This window comes from Canis aureus, chromosome 1 (assembly GCF_053574225.1).
Source record: "Canis aureus isolate CA01 chromosome 1, VMU_Caureus_v.1.0, whole genome shotgun sequence".
Lineage (NCBI taxonomy): Eukaryota > Metazoa > Chordata > Mammalia > Carnivora > Canidae > Canis > Canis aureus.
Genome location: NC_135611.1, coordinates 122,726,967 through 122,743,436, shown reverse-complemented (window position 1 = coordinate 122,743,436; position 16,470 = coordinate 122,726,967). Strand labels below are relative to the sequence as shown.

The following is a 16,470-nucleotide window of genomic DNA, read 5'->3' as shown; positions in this document are numbered from 1 at the left end:
TGCAAAAGACCAGGTAAGAACTGACAAGGCCTCGACGAACGCAGGGGCACAGGAACATCGTATGCGTACATATATACGGGCACGCGCAGGTCCTATGTACATATAGGATCGTGATCAGGGCTACGCACACTGCACTCAAGACTCCCTGGGTTAAAGTAAAATTCTGGTTCCACTGGCTTACCAGCTCTAGGATTATGGGCAAGGCACTTCTATGTGCCTCAGTTCCTCTATCTGTAAACCAGGAATAGCAACAGTATCCAGCTGACCAGGTTCTTTGAGGATTGAATGAGATTGTACGGAGTACACTTAGCCTAGTGAGTAGGAGTCGGGGCTCCGTTCGCCCCTATTAGGATGTTACAGATTGCGGAGACAGTAATGGACCTTCATGTTTTATTAAGTAGGTACAATTATCAGGGTTTGGGGATTTGGGCCCAGGGGAAGGGGTCATGGAAAAGGAGGCAGAGGGGATTAGAGGTTTTCATCGCCAGGTACGTAGTGAAGAAGCTGTCTTATGGAAAACAGGACTTCCTTTCCTTTTTGGCTTTTTTTTTTTTTTTTTAAGATTTTATTTATTCGTGAGAGACAGAGACACAGGCTCCATGCAGGAAGCCCGATGGGGGACTTGATCCCAGGACCCCAGGATCATGCCCTGGGCCAAAGGCGGCGCTAAACCGCTGAGCCACCCGGGCTGCCCTTTGACATTTTAGGTTTATGGTGTTAATAAAACGTCTGTGCTCAGATGCAGTTTAAGTGGCTGAACAGGAAGGTCAGGGAGGGGATCTAGGCGAGTCATTAGCAACAGGTGATGGTGCAAGTGCATTAGAACAGCGGGCCAAGAACACTCATTCCGACAAATGTGCACATTGACTTCCAGGAAGTACATAAAATGCAGGATTTAGAGGACACGAGAATATAGAAAATGCCATTTCAGCTCTGTGGGAACGAAGAATCACTTCTGACAAACAGTACGTGCCCGTTGTTCAGAAAAATCCAAGGCACCAATAGCACATTGTAATCCTCAACCATATAAACCAAATAAGGACAAACGCCCTCTCCACACGCAGATGGAGTCAGGTTTTCGAAGAGATGCTCAAAGACCAAAGCGAATGCGACATCAAAAAACCACGCTAAGCTTTTTGGAAGGGTCGGGTCATTTTCTCTAACCACGCTCTGTTTAAAGCGTAATAGAGAACCTCAAGATCGTCCCAATCTCTACTCCCAGTAAAAAGAAGTACCTGCTAACGACCCAGTGTTAGGAGGCCAACTGGTCAAATTTCCTAAGTAATTTCCCCCTAATATCTAGGATGTTGTTTCACTGAAATAATCAGAAAGCTAACACACCTGCTCTACCCATTTAGCATAGTATCAAGTAAGACTCATCTTGGCTGCTTGTGGGATGAAGCCTTCTTTTATTTATTTTTATTTATTTATGATAGTCACACAGAGGAGAGAGAGAGAAAGAGAGAGAGGCAGAGACAGAAGCAGGCTCCATGCACCGGGAGCCCGACGTGGGATTCGATCCCGGGTCTCCAGGATCATGCCCTGGGCCAAAGGCAGGCGCCAAACCGCTGCGCCACCCAGGGATCCCGAAGCCTTCTTTTAAAACCTACGTGGGGTACTGGGATTTAAGTTTAACATCATTAGTCAAGCTCTCACAGAGGACAGAAGCAGCCCAGCAACTCCAGCATAGAACACCCGGGACACAAACCTTCTCTCTTTGTCCCCCGCAGGGGTAGTCCCAGGGCAGCGGTTGTGGCATTTCGAACACGAAAAGATGAAATATTTTGAGGTATCCCTTAGGGTGGGAGGGGGTAATAATGGGGTATGAGCACTTCTCTTCAAGGGAAGTGCTGTGGACATTTTGGCAGCAGTTTTTAGCTCGCGGACCTGTGTTCCCACGGCCCCACCCTCCGCCCCAGGACCAGCATCCTCCTCCAATCATTGTGACAATCAAATAACGGCCACACCCGCCCTGGGCAGGAGGGCTGCCCCTGGTTGAACTACTGTTGTAAGGCTGGTCCAGCTGATTAAACTGCGGCCCCAGCATGAACACGGACTACACGTACCCATACTGCTCGTGCGTGGTGATGGGATTTCACTACTTTTAGCCAACTAGCAACGCTTGGCACTTTTTGTCTTACGTTTACACCTAAATACCAGAACATTAAGTACCATTATTATAAGCCCCATTCGGCACACCTCATTTTCTTTCTAGAATGGTACAGAGGAACCAAAGGTCTGCTCGCAAGCGTAAAAACTGTGACGTTTCTTCATACACTTAGCTGCTGTTTTCAAGACTGGAACCCTGGATGGCCAGTTCCCTTTGGAAGCCCTAACACTTACCTAGTTAGCACGTGATCAGGGACGGACCCGGGGTGTTTCTGGCTCACCACCAAACACAGAGCTACGGCAAACTTATCGAAGTAGCTGTGGTTCTCGGCAAAGGGCAGAGCCCAGTCCCAGGACCCGGGGAGCCTGTCAGATCCCAGGCTCGGTTCACGTGTGGAACTAGAGGCAGAAGGGAAGGAGGGAAGGAGGGAGGGAGGGAGGAAGGAGGGAAGGAAGAGGGTGTGAATTCTGAGGTCTCCCAGGCCCACTTCCACTTCACGGTGAAAAGCGGTGACTGCAAATCCAACTTAAATACCCCAAAATGTAATCCCTGCAGAAAGGAACCAGCAGCATCACGTTCACGCTAACAGTATTAGGTCTCAGGCACGCTATCCCTTCTTGCTTCCTGACAGGGCAGATGCAGGATCAACGGGAACATGAATACCCACACCAGATGGAGGAGGGACAGCAGCACTGCCCTTCTGGAAATCTTTTCTCAGGGAATATCCCACCACTGCCTCTTAGAACTGCATTCTAATTACTTACTCACCTGAGTGAAATATAAAAATTCCCGACCCGTCAAACAGGAAACCGGCCAGCTAGAGCGGAGGCTCAGCCCCATAGGGACTCTCCCATAGACTACATGGGACACCGTCCACAGCTTCGGGGAGGAGGGGTGCGCAGGTGGGGCGGACACGCCTAGCCAGGACCCACGTGCAAAAAAAAAAAAAGGGAAACCTGGATACCGTATTTCCTGCCAATGCCATAAGCATCTTCCAGGACTCGGAAATGATCTGCTACTTGCACCTCAGTCTAACCATTAGCTCTGCAGAATCTGTGTCGCAAACACAAAGGCAGATAAAGGAAAACGCTGATCACAGACTTCACAAATATCTTGTACACCATTCTATAGTTTTTAATTAGAATCAGCTATCAAAACACCGCAATTTTGAAGTCTTTGAGCTTAGCAATGTTTAACAGTGGCTTTATTAGGTGAATGCTTGAAAGTATTCAACATTAAACTCAATTTACTTCACATCGTTTGCAAGTACATTATTAGCAATTCTTAAATATTTCAAATCAACCCAAGTGTAGATGGCTTCCTTCTAAGTCTTCTGAGGGGACAAGAAGACCGAAAGGAGCCTAGAACCTGAGTCCAGGTCTCTAACCCACAATCACCATGTCATCACCAGTGAACTCATACGAAGGAACCTCAAGGTTGAGAGGGGCGGGCCCCTTCCTGATCCTGCCAGAAGCATCATAGTGTGACCCATGGCAAGGGCAGTAATAACCACCAAAATCTCCTGCATTTGCAATGGGCACACAACCGAGATGAGTGCAGACACCTATCAGGATAACCCATTCAGGTTTCTTTACTCGATCTAAATCGTGCTGTGGGTCCCTCAACTGGGACACTTCGACTGCAGCCTCCTGCTCAATCTCCTTCTTGGTTCTATGGCGCACAAACAGCGGTTTTCCTCTCCACTTGAAAGCCATGTTCTTGCCTTCTGGAATATCAGATAGCTTGATTTCGATTTTCGACATGGCCAACACATCCGCAGAAGCACTCATGCTGGAAACAAACTGGGAGACGACATTCTTGGCGGCATACGCAACACCTATGCTAGTTGTTGCCGTTATCAAGTAGGAGAAACCTTTTCTAGCCTCACTGCTCTCTTTTGAGGACTTTGTGCCATCTAACACTTCAGCGCGTCGGTAGTCAGAGAAGTCGGGCACTCTGATGTCTGTGTGGGAATAACGAATGGAAGCAGGGACTGCAAAATAAACACAAAGTTAAAACACAATTAGAGGAGTACCCTGGAAGGGACATACATCAGGAAATAGCCTTTGTGAGTTCATAAGCAAAAATCGAGGTATAAAAACTGTGAAATGGCACGCAGCGATCTGAGAAACTGTCAGGCTGGCAGTGCCAGCACATAACACACCGACCCCACAAGCAGTCAAAGAAGTGTCATCTTTTGAGGCCCTCGGAACATCACCGCCGGGCCAGCCTGCTCAGTGACATAAACGGTCAGGAACGCGTATTTTGTGCGCTAGATACGTCCTACCGGATCCCTACGGTAAAGTGGCTTGGGAAAGGAAAACCTTGGGAGCACCGTGGGGCGCGCCTGCAGCAGGACACACGGCAGAGGCGGCAGCACCGCAGCACCGCGGCTCCGGGGCTCAGGGTCGCGGTCACGGTCAAGGTCAGGGCGGGGACAGCGCGGGTGCGGCTCTGCGTCCACCTGCTGCCCACCTGACCTGCCGGTGCAGCCTGGCTCTGGGATCCGGGGCGAGCTCTGGGCTCCACTACCGTCTGGGCTCACCGCGCGGAGGCCGCGCCCGAAGGTGCAAACCGCAGCTCCAGCCCCCACGTGGGGCGCAGCCGGGCCCGGGCGGCCACCGACAGGGGGAGGGGGGCGCGGGGCGGGGGACGCGGGGGCGGGGGACGGGGAGCAGCGCGCTCGTGGACTTGCCCGCCTGGGCCGCCGTGGCCCGCTGGCTGGGCTCGGTTCTAACCTCGGGCGGGATCGCCCTTCTGGACACGGGACACCTGAAGCTTCCCCCCGCCTCCCCACCTGCACCTGCACCGCCCCGTCCAGGCCCCCTCCGCCCCCAAGTGGTCCATGTGTCCTCCTCCAACGCGGACCTCGCTGCACACACTGTGCACCAGCTGTATGCGCGGCCCGCAGCGCGGGGAACAGGACAGCGGGGTCCTCCCGGCTCCCCCCACTGCGAGGGCCTATGGATGGGCTCGGATGGGCACGGGCGGGCTTGCACTCTGCACACACTGTGCACCAGCTGTATGCACAGCCCGCGGCGCGGGGAACAGGGCAGCGGGGTCCTTCCGGCTCCTCACCGTGCGCAGGCCCGCGGATGGGCTCGGGCGGCCCCAACGCGGACCTCACGCTGCACACGTTGTGCACCAGCTGTATGGACAGCCCGCGGCGCGGGGAACAGGGCAGCAGAGCCCTCCCAGCTCCCCACCCTGCGGGGACCCGCGGATGGGCTCGCACTCTGCACACATTGTGCACCAGCTGTATGCGCGGCCCGCGGACGGGCTCGCGGTCCGCACACGTTGTGCACCAACTGTATGCGTGGCCCGCAGACTGGCTCGGACGGGCTCGCGGCCTGCACACACTGTGCACCAGCTGTATGCGCGGCCCGCGGACGGGCTCGCGGTCCGCACACGTTGTGCACCAACTGTATGCGTGGCCCGCAGACTGGCTCGGACGGGCTCGCGGCCTGCACACATTGTGCACCAGCTGTATGCGCGGCCCGCGGACGGGCTCGGACGGGCTCGCAGTCCACACACATTGTGCACCAGCTGTATGCGCGGCCCGCGGACGGGCTCGGACGGGCTCGCAGTCCACACACATTGTGCGCCAGCTGTATGCGCGGCCCGAGGACGGGCTCGGACGTGCTCGCAGTCCGCACACATTGTGCACCAGCTGTATGCGCGGCCCGCGGACGGGCTCGCAGTCCGCACACATGGTGCACCAGCTGTATGCGCGGCCCGGGGCGCGGGGCGCGGGGCCAGGCCGCGGGGAACCTCCCGGGCGCCGGGGCGGGCCGAGGCCGCAGGGACGCGCCTGTCCCCGGGTCTCAGGAGTGAGTGGGCCCCTCGCCGGGGGAAGCAGGCGGACCGAGGCCCCGCCCCGCGACCGCGCGACCCCGTGACCCCGCGACCCCGCGACCCCGCCGCGCAGCTGCCCGGGCGCCCCCCGCTCGCGGCCGCGGGAAGCGGGGCCGGACGCGCCGAGGAGGCGGCAGCGGGCCTGCGCCGCGGGGCCCAGCGCGACCCCCCGGCCCCCCGCCCCCGCCCCGCTCACCCGTGAGCCCCGCCGAGGCCACCGGAGCGCGGCGGGCGGCCTGGCCGCTCAGCGACTCCCGGCACAGGAACGGCCGCCTCGCGTCCAGCACCGGCGGCTCCGGGGCGGCGGGCACCGAGGCCGGCACCAGGGGCCTTAGGGCGCCCGCCACCCCGCGGGACGTGGCCGACAGGACGGGCGCGAACGGGCCCGAGCGCGCGGCCACCGACAACATGGCGACTGCGCTCCAACCGCCGGCCGGTCACTGGGACGACCTTCCGCGCACTGCGCACGCGCCAAGCGGCCCGGAGGCGCACCACCCGTGACGTCAGCGCGCCGGCCTCAGCCGCTCCCCCGCACGGTGGGAGGAGCCCGCAGGGGCGGTGCGTCGGAGGCGGGGCCAGCAGGGGGCGGGGTCTCGAGGGGGCGGGGCCAGGGGCGGGGCCCTACCGTCCGCACCTGCGCGCCCCTGGGTCTGTAACCTGGGATCTCCTGGATACAAAGTGGCAGAGGAGGCCCAGAGCCCTGTGGGTCCGCCTTGCGTGCCTCCCGGGAGCAGCCTCCTCTGCAGGAGCCCGGGGGCGGGAACAGGTCATCGTGATAGTTTAGATGGGGATACTCGCAACTCTTCACACACGCGCGTGTGTATTATTACATTACAGACGCGCTCCCCTAGAGACCTGGTAGGGCACATGCACGTGCATTAGGTCACACGTACTCGTAAAACCTGCGTCAGAGCCCAGCATAGGGTGAGCGTTATGTGTGCGCTGTGATGGTTATTAGCACCATCGAACTACAAAATAGAATCTTAAAAAGGCCAAAGACTCACCGGCGAGGCTCAATAATGGTAATGACGATGGTGATGGCTTAGGTGTGTGATACAAACATTTACTACGTGTTAAATGTTGTGCATTACCTTCTTTCATTGGTAGGCAAGGTCCCTGTGAAGTAGCAGCTGCTTTACTGATGAGGAAACGGATGTTTAGAGGGATCATGTGCCCAGGACAAGAGCCAGCAGGGGCTGGAAGGGGCTGGTCTGTCCTCTGAGCCTCCGCTCTTAACCACCACCAGTTTCCCTAAGTGAGATTTTAGGGGGTGCAGGGGTGGGTCCCTACATCACTTTCTATCGCACGGTAAGAAAGTTACTTCCATCAGAAGACTTGAACGAAAAGGAAGTAACTTTCTTCCTTCTCGTTCCAATCTTCTGATCTTGCCACGAGCAAGTCCCGGCTCGGTGCTAATCTATTAGCCAGTCTCTCCTTTAGGAGAATAGGCCTGGACCTCAAGCCCTTGGGTAGCCGAGTCAGCAGATAGAGGATGTGATAATGGCATTTCTTTTCATGGTATTTATTTTGTCTCCATACTGATTTCCCAATGACTATAGTGAAATAAAGTTTGTTTTACATTTATTTAGGTCACAGGGAGTTGATTTAAATGTTAGGTAAATGACGTTTCCCTGTGCCATGTGTGCATGGGCTCTGGGACCTTGGCAAGTTTCCTGACCCCTCTCTGCTTTGGTTTCCTCACCTGCAAAATGGGGTTGCTATCGATGCCCCCCGCCCCCCAGAAGGAGTAAATGTACTGATACGTGGAACACACGAACCGGGAGCCCCACCTGCTAAGCACCGAGTTTGTTGGTGTTGCTTTTGTCCGACACATCACCCGCCCCCTCCGAGAACCTTCCTCGGATTCCTGATGCCTCGCTGTCGTTCCTCTCCCTCGGTCCCCAGCCCACTGACCTCTTCCTCCTGGACCTTTCTCAGGGTCTAAGGCTTGGCCACTCTTATAGCCCCAGGGACTCTGTTGTACTCTCAGTGCTGGAACTGGCCTCCTCAGGAGCTACTCATAGGTCCCCTCATAGGTCTGGTCCTGGGCTCGCCCCGGCAACAACCCTAAAGGTACGAGCGGACACGTCCACACACTGTACACAGTTTGAGTGCTCTACACAGAGTAGCACACCTCATATCACGACGGCCCTTTGAGGTGGGTAAGAGGAGGCGAGGATGGGAAGAAGAGAGGAAGGGAGGAAGGAGACTTCACAAGGCCCTCCCCGTGGGGTAGGCAGAGTAGAACTTGCTCGCCCAGAGTGTCCAGACTCCGCATTAAATCAGTTTTCCACTCACAATAACAATCCTAAAATGACAGTGTTTATTGTCAAAGGGTTGTTTTAAGGATGAATTGGACTGAGATACGTAAAGTGCCAAGAGCCACGCCTGGCGCACAGTAAGTGCCACGTATATGTCCTTAACAATAAAAATAACTCTTGCCATTTTGTGGAGGTAGAAACTGGGACTCAAAGGTGACAAACCGCCGACCCTAGGACGCGTCATTTCCGTCGGCCTTACTGCGATAGCGTTGACGACGTGTGTACGTTTAAGGTGTGCACGCTGTGTGGACGTGAGGCACGTCTAGTGCACCTCGATTACCGGCATGGCATCAGGTGACACCTAGGCCAGAACACAGAATGATCATCCCTTTTGGTGGTGAGGACACTTACCATCCAGTTTCTTGGCAATTTTCAGAGACCGGATACGCTATCGTGACTATCATCGCCGTGCTGCGTGTCAGATCCCCAGGACTTACTCGCCTTCTAGCCGGAAGCTCGTGCCCTGGGACTGACCTCTCCCTGTCTCCCACAAGCCCCACCCCTAGGAACAGCACTCTACTCTCTGTTCCTGTGAGTTCCTCTTCTCTGGATGCGAAATACAGGTGAGATCGTACAGTATTTGTCTTTCTTTACCTGAGTTATTTCACTGACCATAGTGCCTTCGGGGTTCATCCATGTTGTCCCAAATGGCAAGATTCCCTTCTTCCTCAGGGCCCTATAAGACTCCCCTGGGTGTATGTACCGTATCTTTTTTGTCCGTTCATCCACTGGCAGACGTTAGGTTGTTTCCGTGAATAATGAGCACGGGAGTGCCCGTCATCTCCTTGAGATCCTGCTTTCATTTCCTCGCCCTACACACCCAGCACGAGGACCGCTGCATCACACGGTAGCTCTATTTTTGATTTATGGAGGAACCTCCATGCTATTTTCCGTAGTAGTTGCACCAAATTACATTCCCACCAACAGCGCACAAGGGTTCCCTCATCTCCACACCGTCACCACCCTTTCTTACACCTTATCTTCTTGATAATGACCGTTCTAACAGGTGTGAGGTGACATCTCATTCTGGCTTTGATTTGCATTATCCTGATTCCTCGTGATGTCGAGCACATTTTCACGTTGCCCTTCGTGTATCTTCTTTGGGAAAATGTCTATTCAAATCCCCTGCCCATTTTTAAAATCCGATTATTTGTTGCTACTCAGTTGTATGAGCTCTTCATATAGTCTGACTATTAATCTCTTATCAGATATATGATTTGCAAATATCTTGTCCCATTCTCATGTTTGCCCTTCCATTGTGTTAATGCTTTCCTTGGCCGTGCAGAAGATTTTCAGTTTGACATACCCTCGCTTACTAATGTTGCTTTCATTGCTTGCGCTTTTGGTGTCGTACCCAAAAAAACGTATTGGCAAGACCAGTGTCAGGGAGCTTTTCCCCTATGTTTTCTTCTGGGAGTTTAATAGTTTTTGTTCCTGTGTTTAAGCCTTTCACCCATTTTGAGTTCACTTTTGTGGGCGGAGTAAGATAGGGGTCCAGTTTTGTTCTTCTCCATGTGGGCACCCTGTATTCCTGACACCGTCTATTGAAGCTACTACCCTTTCCTCCTTTTAGTATTCCCGACCCCCTGCCAAATATTCGTTGGCCATATATGTGAGGGTTTATTTCTGGACTCTCAATTGCGTTTCAATCTTCTTAAATTTGCTAAGGCCTGCTTTATGACTTTTCATATGATCTAAGCTGGAGAACGTTCCACGTGCAACGACACACGCACTGTTTCTCCTAATGGTACCCCATAGTCCTATGGCCTTCTTCTTTCCGTTCTTCTTTTAAATTGCTGCTCCTCTGATTGGAGAATCTCAACTGATCTGTCTTCTAGCCGATTCCTTCCGCTTGGTCGAGTCTGACGTTGATGCTTTCTATTCAGTTTTTCCATTCATTTTATTCTTCAGCTCCAAAATTTGTTTGGTTCTTCTTCGTGTTCTTGTATCTCTTTGTTCTCCTCATCTTGTTCTTGTATTGTTTTCTTGCATCATTAACTTGTTTATCTGTGTTCTCTTGCAGCTCTCTGGACGTCTGTGGAATAAGTATTTTGAATTCCTAATTGCACAATCCCTGGATCTCCGTGTCCTTGGGGCCGGTTACTGGAGGTTGACTATATTCTTCTGGTGGGGCCGTGTGTCTCCGATTCTTGGTTGTCCGCGCTGCCTTGAATCAGTTCTGTGCATTTGAAGAAGCCGTCACCTCTTCCAGACTTTGTGGACTGACTTCAGGAAAGGAAGACTTTTATCTGTTGTGACCCTGGGTCTGGTGATGCAGGACACCACACTTGGAGGCACACAGCAGCCCTGGGTTTATGGGGGGAGGTGGTGGTGGTACGTGTCATCTCCTTGGCTCAGGGGTCCAAAAGCATCCACAACTTCGTGATCCTTCTGCAAGGGCCGCTGGCACCCTTCGTGGTACTGCCGTGTTCAGTGTCCAGGCATCGTGGCAGGCAGTGGCGGTGCCGGAATCAGTGCTATGCACACACTGGTCTGTGGTGGCCAGCCACAGGTGTCTACACGGGGGCAGTGGCCAGTGGCAGACACAAACATAGTGGTGAGAGTCAAGGCAGGCAGCAAGAGCCAGGGCCAACTTAGGACTCATAGGCAGCTGGTGGGGCCCTGGCTGTTGGCACACTCCCCGTGGCTGCGGTCTCCCTTCAAGCATGAGCACTGCAGAGAGGCCAGTGATGGGCATCAGGCCAGTCACATGGATGCACAGCTGGAGGGGAAAACTGCAAGCACACACCTGGTGGTATGGTGGGCGGTCATCCACAGGGTTCCAGGCTGGCACCTTGCCCTTGTGCAGCCTCAGAGGCCTGAGCTGGCTGCCCCTAGTGCCGTTCCTAAGCTCCAGTGGGGGCGAGGGGAGTGGGCTGGGAGGGACTCGGGTCGCTGGCACCATCAAATGTGATACCTGTGGGTCAAAGGCTGCCGAAGTCTGCAGGGGCGCCACAGCAGCTGTGCTGGCCATTTATTCCTTCAGTGGAGACACCTGCTGCGGTTGCCTGCAGGGCAGGTCGTTGTGAAGCCCGGCGCTCCCGCTGCATTGCTGATGTTTTTCTTCCGTGTCCGTAGCCGTCTCTACACGTGTCCACTTCGCCATTCTGATGCAGTGAGACCGAAGCCGGACCTCCGTGCAGCGCCCCTGAAAGGCCGGGGGAGCCAGTGGCCGTCCCTGCTCTCCCTTTCCCGGCACGGACAACTCCGCCAGGCTGGGACATTTCCTCTCGGCACCGAGCAGTGCCAGCTTGCGGGATGGGTTGACTTAAGTACAAGGAAACTTGCTTTCTTCTTTTCTTGTGCAGTTCTTCTCAGGCTTTGTGTTCACCACGTTGCTAGAGTTTCCTGAGTGGACCCCAGACCCATTCCAGAGCTGCGTTCGAGGTCACTGTCTTAATTGTTGACCTCGTAGGGAAGGTAGAGGCTGAAGTGTCCCATGTTGCCATTTTGATGACATCACTCCCGCAAAGACGGGACATCGGAGCCCATCGGTCTAGGTTCTGGTCCAGAGCTGCAGCAGGGGAGAGCGTAACTCTGGCCGAATATCTGTCCTCTCGTGGGAGATGGAGCCCGGAACCCAGGAGTGGCAGGCACTTTGGAAGGTGGGCCTACGTAAGTCATTCTGGTTTCCATGGCTGGGTTCTTGTTTTGTTTTATTTTTAACTAAGCTGTTGGCTTTCATGTTCCAGCTCCTCTTTCCTGAATGCTGCATCTTGGTGGAGGCATCTGGAGGCAGGGGACCTGGTTTGCATGTCAGCTCTGCCCCTTACAGGTTGTCTCCTAGAGCCCACAGCTGTGTGACTTTGGGCAATGGTGAGCTTCCGATTCCTCATCTGTAAAATGGGGATAAAAATGAAATTGCTGTAAGAATAAAAGAAATAGGGATCCCTGGGTGGCGCAGCGGTTTGGCGCCTGCCTTTGGCCCAGGGCACGATCCTGGAGACCCGGGATCGAATCCCACTTTGGGCTCCCGGTGCATGGAGCCTGCTTCTCCCTCTGCCTGTGTCTCTGCCTCTCTCTCTCTCTCTCTCTCTCTCTGTGTGTGACTATCATAAATAAATAATTTTAAAAAATAAAAAAAAGAATGAAAGAAATAAAGCCAATGAAGTACTTAGTCTTTGGTACACAAGAGCCTAATAAATGTTATTTTTATAAATGGGGGGGTGGTGTTAGATTAGGGGTAGGGGCGTGGGAAATAGCCGTGGACCTGGGAATGTAAATGTTTGGTAAGCTTGTCAGTTCCCAGGAACTCTGAAGAGCAAAGTGTATGAAAGAGCAAGGATGGAGGAGGCATGAGGCAAGCCTTCCTCATAGCAAACGAGTGGCTTGTTTAAATCAGAGGTGGTGGTCACAGACCGGAGGCCGACTCTCTTCCCAGAGACCTCCTGATAGTGTAACCAACCAATGTGGAGTCAGAAGCTGCCCCAGGTGGAGTTGTCCCACAGAGAAAACCCTATTTGCAGCAAATAAGGAGATCTTGGGGAATGGCTTCCGAAGCTGTGACTCCCCGCGAGAGGGGGAAGCCTTGTTATCCCATGTAGAGGTGGGCGTGAGGTCACACATCCGCCTGAGAAACAGGCCTGCACGTGTGTCGTGTTATGTGAATGAGGCTGAGGCCCTCCTTGGGCTGCAGTCTTAGTGTTATAACGAGGTAAAGGTAATTGTGGGTCACTCCGGGGGTCGCTCTGCGGTCCGTCTGCACAGCCATGTTTAGCCCAAAGGGTCTGGGTGCTCTGGGCCGGAGGGAGGTCTTGTCAGGGCCGTCACCCTCATCTCGGCCTGAATCAAGGAAAGTCAGAAGAGTTTGGGGGAAAGTGTAAGGCAAAGGTTAGTGAGTACAAGCAGGTGGGCCGTACGGGCCGGGCCTGGGGTCCAGCTGGTGACAATATGGCGTACTCAGTAATTTAAGCCTCAAATATAATTTTAATATTTTTATTAAGTAATATTTAATGACTCGAATATTAAATATCAAATACTATTTAGTAATTTAAATAACGAGGTGAAATAGCATGAACAAGTTCTGAGTATTCCAACACACACGCTGTAATGGGTGGCACAACGCCCCCCTAAAGATGCGCGTGTGTGTCCAAATCCCTAGGACGTGGGAATATGTCACCTTTTGTGGCAAAAGGACTTTGCAAGAGTGATTAAGGGTCTTGAGATGGGGGGATTATCCTGGATTGTCGGGGCAGGGGGGCAGGGTAATCACAGGGTCCTCCTCAGGGCGTAGCAGGAGCTTAGAGGGAGATGGTGTGCTAGTGACTCTGGAGGAGGAGGGAGGGTGCCTGGACACATGGGGTGGGGCAGCTTCCGGAAGCTGGGAAAGCAAGGAAACGGATTGCCTCCTGGAGCCTCCACAAATAACAGAGCCCTGCAGACCCATTTTAGACTTGTGACCTCCAGAACCGTAAAATGATGAGTTTGTGTTGTTTTAAGCCACTGCATGTGTGGTGATTCGTTACAGCCGCAAATCGACCGACACTAATACACACGGGCACCTTTGTCTTTCCTCTAAAAGCTGCTCCGAGCACGTTTAGTCCGAGATCCCAAAGACCGAGGCGAGCACCTGCCTGCCTATTTGGGTTGTTCCTCCTGTTGTCCACTTTCCCGAGTCCGTTACCTGCCAGGCCACTGCAGCCCGCGAGTGTCCATACAACCCCAGAAACGAACCCGACCTGACGCCAAGGAGGGGGGGGCCGGGAAGCCAGGGCCCCTCCCAGTCGGGACTGTGTTTTGCGGTACTCCTCATCCCCCCTAGTCCTGACGCGTCCACATGGGCAACGGGCAGGCGGGCGCGGCGAGATGGGGCACGGGCACCCTCGGGCACTGCCCACACGGCCCCCGCCCGGAGCCCCTCGCTAGGCACCTCTGTTCCATAAGATCCGTTTCCATGATTCTCTGTCCCCACCTCGTTGAAAGCCGGCACCCCCGGGGGGAGAAGTCCGGACGTGCTGATACGTTAATCGCTCGTTCCTGTAACACATTAGTCACATTCACTAAGTAGGATTAATTTGCAGGCTTTGTTGAAAACCATATGGGTTTTCCTATCAGCCGCACGTCCGGCTCTCGAAGCTGCTGCAGGACCCCCGGACCCCCCCCTTCACACCTGAGGGTACGAGGCTCCCCCTGAAAGCCGCATCGAGTTAACGCTGGTTGGGAACCAGGCCCCCGAGTGAGGCTGCCGCTCGCTGCCGAGCCACCTGGGGAGGTGCCCGAAGCCCTCTGCACCTGTTTCCTCACCTGAGTGTGCAGATCAGGACGCTGCTCTCACAGGCCTGCCGTCCAGCTGAGGCCAAGTTGGGGCTTTGCTCAGTAAGTTAACACCATGGGGTCTCCTTCCCTCATTGAAACGCCTCCTAAGGGATCCCCGGGGGGCTCAGCGGTGAAGCATCTGCCTTCAGCCCAGGGCGTGACCCCGGAGTCACAGGATCGAGTCCCACGCCGGGCTCCCTGTGTGGAGCCTGCTTCTCCCTCTGCCTCTGACTCTCATGAATAAATAAATAAAATCTTAAAAAAAAAAAAGAAACAAAGAAACACCTGCGAAATCTTTTTATGGCTGCTGTACGCCCGGTGACGCTGGGTGCCCACCGCCAGCCACGGGTCATCAAGACAAGCCACCGTGTCTGGCCTTCGGGCCTTCCGTCCTGGGTGAGGAAGCCGGAGCAAACAGGCACCAAGGGCGCGTGCTCCAGGGACAGGGGAGGGAGAGGAGGGCAGGGCCGGGGCTTCGCGAGCTCGAAGGGTCTGAAGTCACCTCAGAAAAAATAGCATCAGTGCAGCCGTCCAGGGGATGAACGTGGGGAAGCTACCAGACGCCGGGCTCTGGCTGCAGCGGGGGACTCAGGTGCCCAGCGGGAGGGGCTCCTGGGTTCGGGGGGAGGCAGCCACGCTGAGTGTCCTGGTGCATGAGTCATGGTGACAAGACACCGACCGCTGTACCCGGCGGGGCCCAGGGCCTAGAGGGAGGGGCCCAGGGCAGACTGTGAGGGGCCCGGAGGCCTGGAGCCCGGAGCCAGCCCAGGCAGCCAGAAGAGGCAGGCGGGGAGCGGGGGCCACAGGTGCAGGGTAGTCCCCCGAGCCCCCCTGCAGGTGCAGCCCCCACCTGCCCAGGTCCTGCCAGGGCCTCCCGCCACCAGCAGCCCTCCCAGTGCTCGCAGCTCCCTCAGCGCCTTCCCTGGGGGGAGGCCACCGCCCTAACCGCCCTGGGGTTCCCGGGACAACCCCCGTGGCCACCCTCCCCCTGCCTCACTTGACCCCCGCGGGCGGTGCTGTCTCTGCCTCCCAGGGGACGGGGAGCCCACGAGGGGATCCAGAGGACCCCACGGCCCCCAGGGCCTGGGCTAGCCCCCCTGTCTGTGGTCCAGCCCAGCTCCCCGCCAGGCAGCCTGTCCCCAGCGTGGCCCCTGTTCCTACAGACCCAGAGGCTGCCGTCTTGGGTGTCTGTGGCCTCTCCCACCCCAGCTCTGTGCCCTCCTCGACCGGGGCTCCCTGATCGGGTCAGGCCCACCGCTATGGAGGGGGGAGCGCACAGGGGTGCACAGCGGCGGGGGTCTGGGGCCCCAGTGGGGTTGTGCGCTCCGGGCCCGGCGGGGAGCCGGCCTCAGGGGCAGCAGGGCCGGCACAGACCCCCCCTGCCTGCAGGCCTAGAGCTCCCGCCTCCACGAGGGCTCAGCGGGGAAGGTGGGCAGCGGGCCCCCTGTGCCCTGGGTCCTGTGAGCGCCCCCTCCCCGCCCTGCGGATGGACGTGCCCACATAGGCCGCCTTCGGGCCCAGCGTCCGTGTCCTGGAGGGAAGAGAGTAGAGGTGGGTGAGTGGAGGCCTAGGCTGCAGGCTTGGGCTGCGAGGAGGGGGTAGAGGAGGTGTTAGTGTCTCCCCGTCCCGGCCTCGCCTCCCTCTGCCCCGGGGTTTCAGAGCTCCGGGACCCTCCATCACCCCGTCCACTGGCACGAAGTTCTGGATCCGCTCAGCGTGGACTCGACCCAATACCTCTGTGGAAGTTTTGCGGGATGCTCGGGGGAGGCTGAGCTCCTCGGGGGAGGCTGAGATCCCGAGTCCTACCCGGATCCTGGTTGGCGACCAGGCCGGTGGCCCTGCAGGCATCCCCGAGGCCTTGAACCTGCGGCAGGAAGGAGGCTCCGGCCCAGCCAGGGCGGCCGCAGGCCCTGCACCCACCGTCACTGA

The 16,470-nt window shown here is 55.9% G+C and overlaps 1 protein-coding gene and 1 long non-coding RNA gene across 6 annotated transcripts; one reads left to right on the top strand and one right to left on the bottom strand.

The window, feature by feature from the left end:
- Nucleotides 1-3,219: 3,219 nt before the first annotated feature.
- On the bottom strand, nt 3,220-6,393 carry UQCRFS1 (ubiquinol-cytochrome c reductase, Rieske iron-sulfur polypeptide 1). Its single transcript, XM_077857072.1, has 2 exons — nt 6,162-6,393; nt 3,220-4,103 (listed from the first exon to the last, which is right to left on the bottom strand). The coding sequence occupies exons 1-2, from the start codon at nt 6,373-6,375 to the stop codon at nt 3,493-3,495; spliced, it is 825 nt and encodes a 274-aa protein (XP_077713198.1). The 5' UTR covers nt 6,376-6,393; the 3' UTR covers nt 3,220-3,492.
- Nucleotides 6,083-12,352, top strand: LOC144288969 (uncharacterized). Of its 5 annotated transcripts, none has more exons than XR_013357032.1 (4): nt 6,083-6,501; nt 7,073-8,849; nt 10,310-11,891; nt 11,979-12,352. It is a non-coding gene; the product is annotated as an uncharacterized LOC144288969 (long non-coding RNA). The 5 variants fall into 5 exon arrangements; XR_013357027.1 differs by having other exon boundaries at nt 6,083-6,523; XR_013357026.1 differs by lacking the exon at nt 6,083-6,501 and having other exon boundaries at nt 6,570-7,220; nt 8,663-8,849; nt 11,979-12,350.
- Nucleotides 12,353-16,470: the final 4,118 nt, after the last annotated feature.

Coding starts and splice junctions, on each gene's coding strand:
- UQCRFS1 (XM_077857072.1), bottom strand. CDS start 6,375: ATGTTGTCGGTGGCCGCGCGCTCGGGCCCGTTCGCGCCCGTCCTGTCG. Junction 4,104..6,161: donor GGCCTCGGCGGGGCTCACGG/GTGAGCGGGGCG, acceptor TTTATTTTGCAG/TCCCTGCTTCCATTCGTTAT.